Below are 12090 nucleotides of genomic sequence, written 5' to 3' on the forward strand. Positions count from 1 at the left end.
TGTTGGTACAAAATATCAATTTAGAGAGCAGCCGCTTGAATTTAATTTCGTATCACTATAATTATGAGTCCTAGCGTCACGTCTCGTTTTATCATGTTTTAGTGTGAATTGACCCTTAAACTATTTTTAATTACGTTATTTTATAATAATTATAAAATAACGTAATTAAAAATAGTTATTATTAGGTTACATTCCACTCAGTCCAGGAGTTTCAATTAAGTTTTAATTGTAAAACCTAATTCTAAAATCCTTTTGGCAAAACAAAATAACACCAACATTGGAAAGCTGAATCATCAACTAAACAGAACAAACGGCTTGTTTAAGGCGTGCTCGGCAGTTTGACCTCACGTACTATCACCCTTATGACTTTACATTAAAGGTGATGTCAAAGGTAAAACAACTGCGAACGCAATAGTTATTCAGTATAGAATCAGCTGTTTGAGTTACAATTTACGCCTCTCAGTACACAGAACGCTGCGGACCATCGGTTTACTTACGGGAATACTCTGCGATTTTTAACGGAAGTTTAGCTGAACGTGGTTTAGTTTGGAATTGTGGTTAAGTCGGATTTATTTGAGATTACATATTTTAGTAGTAGGAGCTTTTGTTTAGGTAGTTTTAAAATGTGTTTTCCTATGTGATAATTCCAAGAGCTTTGTGCCAAGAATCAGTTTATAGGTTTGGGCGTGAAGAGGTAACAGACAGTCGACAGACAGACAAAATTCTCGTATCACAGTGTTTGTGCGTGAACTCCTCCAAAACGGCTCAACCGATTTTAATGTAATTTTGTACATACATTCGTTAGGCCTGAGAATAAATTTATATCTACTTTTTATTTTCATACCAGAAATAATTTATCTGGCAAAACAACGTTTGCCAGGCCAGGTAGTTACTTATATATTGATACCTCATTTCTTAAAATTGGATCAGAATTTTAGTCGTTACGAGGGCAAATACGTACACAGACTCTTATAACATAATAAGGGAGATCGCAGACGACAGACTTTTTGTGCGATCGAGTCTGCGGCGCCCATACAGTCGGCATGGCCGCGAGCTGCCGACTGTATGGGCGCCGCAGACTCGATCGCACAAAAAGTCTGTCGTCTGCGATCTCCCTAAATCTTACCCTTTCTTTTGGACTCGCCGTATTCAGGAAGGTAACGATGATGAAACCCATAAACAGATCACGAGCCGAATGCACGTATATCAACGTCGTTTAAAATGTCTTCGCCAAACGTTCCCCGTATTTCCACACAATTCCGAATTTACCCATTACAGTTTACCTGCGCGGAAAAACGCCAGCAGCCGAGCTGTTGTATTTGAGGAGCGCTCGAATATAGATAGTGTTCTGCATTATTTAACCCGCTTTACTGATTCGTGTACGGAGTGTATCCGCTTTTGGTGGGAAATATATCCGCTTCACTCATATTTCTTTTGAATATTCGGAGATCGAGGTATTTTGAGGGGGTTTGATTTCGGAGTTTTTTCCGAGCGTTACGCGGCATTATCCTAGATAAGAGACATCAAAGCTTCGAAATAAATCCTTTTGTTTTTTGGAAAAAGGTTAGCCATTTACATGAATCGGTATAATATGAACGTTCCTAAATCGTCCAGAGAAAGGTAGTCTATCTTTCAATATATTTTATTCATCGACAATCTTGGGTAAAAATGGAGCATATTATAATAACAATATTATTATCCAACTTCGCAATTTTAGAAGTTTTGGGCTACGTAGCGTACGGCGACCTTGATTCCTTCCCAAGTCTCGTAACCTGCCTGCTCAATGAACTCAGGATCGACCAGGAATCCCAGCATGGTATTGACCTGATTCCTGTAAGCTGGCAGCTCGTAAGTGTAAGATAAGCTGTTGCCAACGATCTGGGCGTAGTCACTCGCGCCACCAGTTGCCGGGTATAACACGCTTGCGATGTTACCAACTAGGTAGTTCCGGTTGGCCTCCCATTTGACTCTATCTATGGCGTTCGCCATGCTGACGCCGACCAAGTGGATGATCAGGCCATTCGGAGGCAGCTGCCCAGTGCCATAGCCGTACAGGATGTAGCTTCCGAAGCTGTGGATGTCCAGGAATAGGCCAAGGCGATGTCTGTGTTCGCTGAGGATGTCCCTGATGATTTGCGTCTCCGGCTCGGAGAAGGCGCTCCGTCCGTGGAACGTGTCCAAGCAGGAGAACCAGCCGGAGGCTATTCCCCAGCTGGCGTCGAAGTTCCGGTTCAGGTCGACGCCATCGCAACCCACATAGTCAGTAGCGCGGTTCTTGCGCCAGATTCTATTCTGTAATGAATAGAAAATTTTATTTAATCACATTGCCTATCGTGATATTTTGATAAGAATTATGAATATGAAAAATATGTTTATTGTCATGTTTGTTTAAAGTTGTTTGAAAACAATTTGCTTAATGGGTCCTAACGAAAATGTCTTACCGTGGTATGAGAGTATTCATATCCGTCAGGGTTAGCGATAGGAAGGATGATCCAGTCCACGTCCCTGATGAGGTCCTGGTCGGTGATGTCCTCCACCAGCTTGTGTATGGCGTACAGAGTCACAGGAAGGGTGATCCACTCCCTGGCGTGGATCAGGGATTCGATCATCACCACGGGTTTTGATTGATCCTAAAATTAGAAAAGGTTTTAGCCGCTTATTTCATCTAGTCTATTATATTCTTTCAGAATAGAGTGATAGAGAGTGGCGCAATATGCACAATAGTCAATAACTAATGTAATGGAGGTTATGTATTGACGATAATAATTACCAATAGCAACGCTCTCGGGAAAACGCGTGACGCATTAGTAACCAATGAAATCAACTCAACTCCAACAGAGCAAAAGTGGAATTTGATAACATTAATTCATACATTTTATTATAGGAGCATGCTCGCGTAAGCAACTACAAAACAATTCACCCATTTAAGGAATCTCGTTCAACTTTTTCCTTTATTTCTTGAATTGAACTAACCATGTTTCCCGTTGAACAAATCTAGGTCTGATTTATACAAAAAATTAAAATAACTCAAAACAAGAACTCAGATGAAACATAAAGCAGGGGTGAGCACAATAATGAACTCCGGGCCGGGGCGAAAACAAAAAAGGGAAAATTAGACTTTTTATAATTCCGTGAAACAAGACTTGACCTTTTTGCTAGATTACTTGTACTTTTACGTCGGGCAACTTGTACAATGCGAAATAAAATAATACTTCAACAACATTTTACGGGTCTATTGCTAGGCGAGTTTGTTTAGCGAGCGGCCCGGGCAGCCGGGTGTGGGATGTGGGAATTTACGTGTGCATAATATTAGAAAGATAAATACTAGATTGTAGGTATTTACCGCCAATTTAGATTATAGTATCCCAACATGTTAAAACATTATTCTGTGTGTGTTAATAAAATAATATTATTATCTCTTGTGTGCTAAATGCTAAAAAATATATAACTACCAGTATATTGTAATGGTTCACCTAAGCTCATCGCTAAAGTTCTTACGGTCATTTTATGTTCAAATACTCTTTCTAGTTGTAGAAGAACAGAATTGGAGGACTCTACATTTTAAAATATAGAGTTTTGAAGTGTTACCTGGAAATTGGTGGTGGAAATCTTCAGGTACTTGATGTCACGACCCTCGAAGCTCCTGCCTCCGGAGACCACCTCCACGTGATCATACCTGTTCGCCAAGTCCACCAGATACCTATCCACCTGGAAAATTCATTAGTCTTTTAAAAGGCGACGCTCCTACTGCTCATAACGGAAATTAGTTTTTATCAGGCGATCGTTTTACTCGTTTACTTATTAGTCGCATGAGACATAAATAAGAAATATAGGATTTTTTTGTTAAACGCTTTTTTCTGATGCTGATGATGTCACTAACTTATCAATGTTCGATATTTTGTAGCGAACCTTCCAGGTATCCTCTCAAGCTCAATGGGCCTATAGGGATGTGGACCTATTTTGCTCGACTAGTTTAGCGAATTTCTCACACCTATCTAGTTTGCATACGTCCATACTAATATTATAAATGCGAAAGTGTGTCTGTCTGTCCGTCTGTCTGTCTGTCTGTCTGTCTGTCTGTCTGTCCGTCTGTCTGTCTGTCCGTCTGTCTGTCTGTCTGTCCATCTGTCTCTCTGTCTGTCTGTATGTCCGTCTGTCTGTCTGTCTGTCTGTCTGTCTGTCTGTCTGTCTGTCTGTCCGTCTGTCTGTCTGTCTGTTCCATACCATTATAGAGAAAAATTAGGGCAAAATTTGTGTTTGTTGTATGGGAGCCCCTCTTAATTTTTATTTTATATTAATTTAATTATTAAATATGAAAGTAAACATAAAACTAAGGATTGTGTGAAAAATTCAAGTGCCTACCTGTTGCTATTATTGATATAGAGCCAAAAAAAAGGCCAAAAAATGACGTTTGTTGTATGGGAGCCCCCCTTAAATATTTATTTTATTTTGTTTTTAATATTTATTGTTATAGTGGCAAAGAATATACACAATCAGTGAAAATTTAAATTCTCTAGCTATTACTGTTCTTGAGTTACAGCCTGGTGACATACAGACGGACAGACGGACAGACAACGAAGTCTTAGTAATAGGGTCCCGTTTTTACCCTTTGGGTACGGAACCCTAAAAAGTGATTAAAAAAAGTCCAACTGGTTCGGGAAGAAAACACGGCATTCTTACAACTTAGTTCGTCTAGTATTTGCCTACATTAATTAATGTGCTTAGAATGAAACCTTAGAGATGCGAAATTATAATACTTATATCACTAACTTCATCATAACGACGGACTTCTTCGAAGAAACCACCGAAACTTGACACGTTACTTCTTCCTACAGTTTTCGACAGTAGCTGCTCTTCCAGGTCGATAGATCTAAAATAATAAATGATTTTGCCATCAAAATTAAGTGTCTAAACACACTAGGCCGAAGATACGCGGCGTAAGTTCCGCATGATTACGTCCGCAATGTCAAACGTATACAAAATACGGACGGAACGCGACGGAATAGTGTGTCATCGGTCATTTAAAATATATTGCAGGCGGCATCATGTGGAACTTACGCCGCGTAACTTCGGCCTAGTTTGGTTTGACACTAAGACATTATCATATCGGCAGGGTTTGCCGGCGTACGTTCTTTCTACCAAATAGCCGGTAAACGCTCAAAAAACGAACGTAAAATACGTCCGTCCATTTGGATTGAACGGCCGTTCTAAAACGCATACGAATCCACTCTTCCTATTTGCTACTTTCTTTTCACATAGGAAAATGCCGAAGTATCTAACTAAAAGAGCTTCTATTAATCCTTTCGAGTGTCAACTTATTTTCTTCTTCCGGTGTAATCTTTTAAAAAAGATTCCTAACGACTCCCAGAGGCAATGTTCAAAAAACAATGTAATTATTACTTTTTGCAAATCTAAAGCAATAATTACTTATTTTTGGTCAAATCGATAGCGAGCTGGAGCCCGTTAATTCTATTGAATTGAATTAATTAATTATAATGTAAATCGAATCGGAACTTGCGATGAATTTGCTTTACAATTATTATCGGCCATTGTTAAATTATTTAAATCATTAATCGTTGTAAAATTTGTCCTCCGTCAAGTATTGTGATTGGGAATTCGTAATTTATGGAAAATAGGGTTATGCTGTAATTTGACAATTGTAAGGCATGAAGTTTCTTTATTATATTTTCTATGAAAAGGGTTAGGAAGGAATAGCCCGACAACGTATTATGCCTTTACGCTTACAATAATAAAAAAAATATTTTGCCTTTGAAATTATCTTTCAGTTAAAGTCTTAAAAACTTGAATTGGTTTAAAGGTAGTTTAAAAAATCCCCAATTTTTCTAATTCCTACTCATGAAAGTTATGAACCTCTTTAGCGTTTGAACAAAGTTGATATTATTATTTCATACTCACTCTTTGATATTGTTGATCTCAATTTCGTACTCTATCCCCGCAGCATTGAGTTCATTTTCGAAGAACAGCTTATCCTGTTGGTCAACTAGGATATACCCATCCCTTTCTGGTAGAGGGTGAGACCACACGTCCAGGTGGAATATGTTGACCAGCTCATTCAAGGTCTGCGCTTGGTCTACATCCTGGACCCTTATTTTGTAAAGTGAGTCCCTGGAAGGCGAAAGCAAGCTTCTTTAGCTATACAAGTACATTAATCATCTAGGTTGGTAGCCAGATATAGAAAATAGTAGGATTACAATGTTTAATCACAATTCACACACAGTAGACAAAACAATAGGTATTGATAATACTAGAAGTTACGCCGTTTCGTTGGTACAACTGTACAAAAAACTGTGCAACGAACCTAATGTACAGCTAAATATTATCTTATTTAGCTGTACATTAGCTGTACGACATAAATTATGTCGTACTCGAAATGCTCTGAAAAAGTGTGTTTGTAACATACACACACAGATAGATAGATACACACTCAAATTATGAATAATCATCCATACTAGAATAATAAAAGCCTGTAAATCCAGCTGTACATATTGGGCCAACTCGTGGAGTCAGCGCATTGGGCCAACGTGTAGAGTACGGGAAGTTACTCCCAACTTAAGGCCAATTAGGCCCAACGTGCTGGCTCCATGCGCTGGCCCAATACGTACATCGGGCTTAAAATATGTATATATATATATTTTTTATGAAATAAGGGGGCAAACGAGCAAACGGGTCACCTGATGGAACTTCCGTCGCCCATGGACACTCGCAGCATCAGAAGAGCTGCATGTGCGTTGCCGGCCTTTTAAGAGGGTAGAGGGTATATTGTTAAACATGTTAATTTTAAAGTAACTCACCCTTCTAATTCTTCATTTTTTCCGTAAGCGGAACAAACCAGGGCCAGCACTAGCAACAGACGCATTTTCAGTCACGTCTGGTCACACAATCCAATTAAAATCATTACGAGAATTTTGGTATTAATCCTTATATCTTTGGGATTAAAATTTCCGAATTTTTAATCTGTTATACACGTGATAGATAAAATTGTATTGGTAAAGTACTGTTAGCGAGAAAAGTGGTTATGAGAGTTCAAAAAACAACGAAACACTTCGCTTGGCTCGTCTCGGCGGGTGCACTATCATGCACCCGGATAATGGAGAAGATGCCATATTCTCATATTGACTCCAATCAAACGTTCATGTTAGAAAAGATTACTAGAGTGTGATAAATTAAAATTCATTAAAATAATAATAAATTTTAAGATTCCAAACTGACGTTTAAGTTTCAAAGCGAAAACAGAAACAACTATATCAATTTCTTCGAAAAATTCTAAAAAGAATGTTTATCTTCGCAGCAATGCACTAACAAAGCTGAAATGACTTGTCACTCGGTATCAAAAAACATTTGGAAAAGATTCCTAACAAATAAACCTACAAGTACAGCAGGACCTCTTTAATCCGAACACCTCTGTAACCCAAACCACCCCCTCCTGCTTCAATCTTCATCTCTTGCCGTTGCACCAGTTGCTTAAATTGCGAGAGAAAACGTTTTAAATTATGTCATTAAATACCACCCGACGACTTAAATAATGGCTTTCCTTAAAAATGTTTTATAAATGTTACATGTACAGATTAATACTTATACATTTGAATTTCCTCAATCCTAAGTATTCGTTTTATTAATTTATAAAATATAGCCTATAGATTCTTTAGGGGGGCAAATTTTCGGGGTTCCGATTATAATAGAGGTCCTACTGTATCTTGGACGTTTCACCCCACCCGTGACCAAGGTCGCTAAAAAGCAGCCGACATGGAAAAGGAAAAGTGAAAAAGCGACTAATGTTAAAAAAAAAAAAATTAATAATTCTCATTTCGAGTATACAAGGTCACGTTCCTTTAATCTTGTTTAATAATAATAAATAATAATGTTCATAATGCTACTTATATTATTATGTGTGCAATGTGCACTATGTAAGTTTGTAAAGTGACTGTATTTTCTTACTATTTTAATGGAAATAGGGTTCTTGGATATTCGCAACACCGACGGCTACAAGTGCGTTTCTTAACTCTTTTAGGACTTAAAAGCTCAAATGCAAGAGCGTGCCTTGTAAAAGTTCACGCTTATGAGTCTTAGGGTTAATTCAGACCGACGCGACGCGTAGATGCATTTCTAAATTTATTATATGGATTTGACAGATTCGCAAGATTTCTCACGCAATTGAAATCTGTCAAATTCAAACAAATTTATGCCGCGCCTCGCCTCGTCTCGTCGCGTTGCGGTCTGAATTGACCCTTTTGAGCTTTCTAGCTCAATATTATAGAGGAAAACGTATTTCAACCATTTCATTCAAGTTCGCGTATAAACATAATATTGTGACGTGGTTTGTATTAGGTGATAACTGATAACACCTGAATAGATAATAGTAAAAGTAGTGATAATTTAAAAAAATTTATTGTAATAATTTCAATCAATTAATGTTCATAACGTTTCACTTCTTAAGAATGACCTGACCCTAACTTGACTACATACTTAAACCTAGATCTCAAAATCTGTAAGGACTAAAAAACTGTTTTTTTTACACAAGTAACTTCAGTTCGTAAATATTAAATGCTCAAGACGAAAACACGAATACTGAAAAAATGCTCGATAGTTTTTTTTTACAAAAATCCTTGTTTTATTTTGCTCAGATCTTTGAAGTTTGCTGCCTTTCTTAAATCTTTTTTAATATCTATAAAGGCATTGATAAAACCTAAATTTGCTCAAAATACTTTTTTCATAATCTTTTTTGGGTCAGTAGCCCTCTTAAGGACAGTTCATAATAATCTTTGCTAATATTATTGTAAATACGAAACTGTATATTTTTCCTAAGATCGGGATGGTCGGCGCTCATTGGGGGAGTTCTACGTTCATCAGTGGACGGCAATAGGCTGATGATGATGATGATGATATTTTTTTCAGAATTTCGCCATACTGGGAAAAAATACGGGGAGGCCGATTGAATTCGACCGATTGAAACCTATCGGACTCGTTTTATGCATATTTTACGTGTCCCGTCGTCGGCCTGCGGTCAGTTCGACCGGATTCGATCTAAGATCAGCAATAATCTTCAGCATATGAACATTCCTTTCATTTATTATACTCATGATATCAGCTTCCAAAGTAATACCAATTTATTTAAATTCAAGCATACATTCAGTATCTCCCTAGCAATTACAAATTACATTTATTTGAAACACACGCCAATAGATCGACAATTTCATTAACTACATATTAAGTGCCGTTTGAATTTTTTTAAGTCAATTTTGAAGTAAGGTAAGTAAAAAAATAGGATTTTGGTGCGATCTCGGCAACGCGGCAAATCTATGGTCAAGGTCGTTTGCTCAGGGGATGGCTTTAATACTGTTGTCATAGATGTAGAAACTATTAGAGCTCATGACGAGTATTCTCCATCTGTAATTACTGATAACGTGTCACCACAATCTACGATTTAATTGAAACTCGCTCATCCCATAAATCCTAGTGTTGAGCCAAATTTTGATTAAATCCCATCAATTGCCATCCTGACGTGGATGATTAGGGATGTATGAAAATTACATTCCGCATAATATAACGGATCATAATATCAACATTTATACATTTGTATGTTAAGCTATTTAGTTTTATTTAGGGTGAAGCCAAGCAAGCGCAATTTTGTGAGTTGTGAGTCGCTGAATTTCGGTCGCGTATTTAATTTTTATACTAATCATGATTTACAAAATTACGCTCGTGTGAATTAAGTAAGAATTTCCTATAAAACCGAATGCATCAGAATTTCTGCCAACCGAAATTCTGCTCCTCACGACTGACAAAATTACGCTCGCTTGGCTTCACCCTTCCTTGAAACTTGAAACACTTTTTTGCCGAAAGAATTAGCACATAGCATTTAAAATACTTGCATAAAATTAATACTCGTATACTGTACTCATCGAAACTCGTCTAGGCTCTAAATAAAAAAATGCTCGCACTGTATTAAGAATATTTAAGAATAAAATTTACCTCTTATAAAGACACAGACTATTACATATTCATTGGAAAACCTCGTGGTAACTCTTAGAATGATAATCTCCAACTTTTTATGAGTTCGAAGTGATATGCTTCATATTCAGTTCACATCGAGTATGCAAAATACGATGTCACCCATAGACTAGGAACATCTGACACTTCATTATCAATCGCGGTTTATATAGAAAACTAGCTGTCCCGGCGACGTTGTTTTGCCATAAAATGATTTTCCCGGTTTCCCTGCTTTTCTCTTGAAGTTTTTTTTTTCTGATTTTTTTTCTATAGACCTCACGGAGCCCGAGACCTTTCCAACGAATGCAAAACCGTGAAAATCGGTTCGTGCGTTCTGGAGCTATAGCGTCAGGAAGGAAAACCCGACTTATTTTTAATATATTAGATAAAATGTCAAAATTTGTATTAAATCTGTGCCAGTTATTTCAATAACACTTATTTAAAAAAATAGCGGGTTTACATTATTCCCATCCAGTGATCCAATCCAGCGCTGGATAGGTACTGGAATTTATTTGCTATAAAAGTGGTAAATACAGTAGGTGGTAATAATAATAATAATAATAATAGCTCCCACACCGGTTTCGGTGACGGTGGCCGATTTCATTGAAACCAGGCCAGCTACGCTACGTAATTTTATAGTGTCCAAGTGTGTGCGCAGTTCACAAGAGCACTATCTATTCCTTTACTCTCATAACCCAATGGGACGGAAGACCGACAAGACTGGCGAGAGATCAGGCGCAGGACCGACTTTTTACATGCCCATCCGACGCATGGATCATCTTACTTGTCAGACAATCAGTTGATCAGCCTGCGTTGTCCTAACCAAACTTGGAAATAACATGTTTCCAACGCGGGAATCGAACCCACGACCTCCGAGTCAAGAGCCGCGCTCTATACCACTAGACCACGGAGGCGTTCAAGGTCAGTAGGTGGTAATGATCATGTAAACGGGTACTGGAATGCACTGGTTTTCACCGGCTATTATACTTACAAGATTCGATCAAAACTTCTCAACAGACAGACGGATAAAATTATTTATAATATTATTAGTAAGGATTCACGCAAATGTGTGGCTGTAGGCTTGATATAATATGTAAATCAGAGGGCCACTTACCCGCAATATCTGGGCCGGACACGCCATAACTTACACTTACCACTGTCGCGATAAATTGTAGCCTATGTCGCAGCCAGCATCACCTATGACCTAAAAATAGTACAGACATATATATTTTTTGTTTTGAATGTCAGCCAAGCCAATGATGATGATATAAAAATAGGTACAGACATATTTTTGATCGGAATGTCCAGCTATTGATGGCATTGAGTTTTTTACGACTGTTCTTCTTCTTGAGTTCCCAAAATGGCATTAATCGTACTTTCATATTAAATGCTTATTGCTTACTAATATTATAAATGCTAAAGTGTGTATGTCTGTCTATCTTACTGCCTGTTTGTCTGTTACATCTTCACGACTAAACCGCTGAACCTATTTTGATGTTTGGTATGGAGATACTTTGTGTCCCGGAAAAAGGCAAAGGATAGTTTTTGTTGCTGAAAAATAGACGGTTCCCGCGCGATAAGCGAATTATGACGCAACGGAGTTGTGGGCGTCATCTTGGCGTCATCTAGCACAATATAAAAAAATCCTGAATTTTGTTCGAAACGAGCAATATAATATGCAAATTGCAATCATTATTTTTAAAAAATGTGAAAGTATCTAAGAGTTATATCGATTTATATTAATTAATTGTTATTTTTCATCCCAAAACTACTGAACAGACTTCGATGAAATTCGTTAGGAGTATACGTTGTTATAATATAACTAGATGTTCCGCGTGGCTTCGCCCGCGTAAATTAGATATTTCACAGACAAATTAGTCCTCAATAAAAAGCCTATAATCCTTCACGTGGTCTACTTCTTATCTCATCCAAATAACAAAAAAAATGTTCTAGTAATTCGTAACATAGGCCCTTTCAAATAATTTACCACGTTTTTTCCACATTTTCCTCAATTTCTTCGCTCCCATTAATCTTAGCGTGATAAAATATAGCTTATAGCCTTCCTCGATAACTGGGCTACCT

The 12090-nt window shown here is 37.7% G+C and overlaps 1 protein-coding gene across 1 annotated transcript; it reads right to left on the reverse strand.

Annotated features, from left to right (window-relative positions):
- Positions 1 to 1713: 1713 nt before the first annotated feature.
- On the reverse strand, positions 1714 to 6877 carry LOC121726053 (carboxypeptidase B-like). Its single transcript, XM_042113271.1, has 6 exons — positions 6813 to 6877; positions 5917 to 6126; positions 4771 to 4870; positions 3589 to 3708; positions 2442 to 2630; positions 1714 to 2292 (listed from the first exon to the last, which is right to left on the reverse strand). The coding sequence occupies exons 1-6, from the start codon at positions 6875 to 6877 to the stop codon at positions 1714 to 1716; spliced, it is 1263 nt and encodes a 420-aa protein (XP_041969205.1).
- Between the last annotated feature and the right edge of the window lie 5213 nt (positions 6878 to 12090).

The sequence above is a fragment of the Aricia agestis genome, chromosome 4 (assembly GCF_905147365.1).
Source record: "Aricia agestis chromosome 4, ilAriAges1.1, whole genome shotgun sequence".
Classification (NCBI taxonomy): domain Eukaryota; kingdom Metazoa; phylum Arthropoda; class Insecta; order Lepidoptera; family Lycaenidae; genus Aricia; species Aricia agestis.

Bases quoted from the DNA above. Each gene is read 5' to 3' on its own strand.
- LOC121726053 (XM_042113271.1), bottom strand. From the start codon at position 6,877: ATGCGTCTGTTGCTAGTGCTGGCCCTGGTTTGTTCCGCTTACGGAAAA. The intron at 2,631-3,588 runs GTAACACTTCAA...TTCTAATTTTAG, and splicing joins TTTCCACCACCAATTTCCAG to GATCAATCAAAACCCGTGGT. The intron at 2,293-2,441 runs GTAAGACATTTT...TATTCATTACAG, and splicing joins ATGAATACTCTCATACCACG to AATAGAATCTGGCGCAAGAA.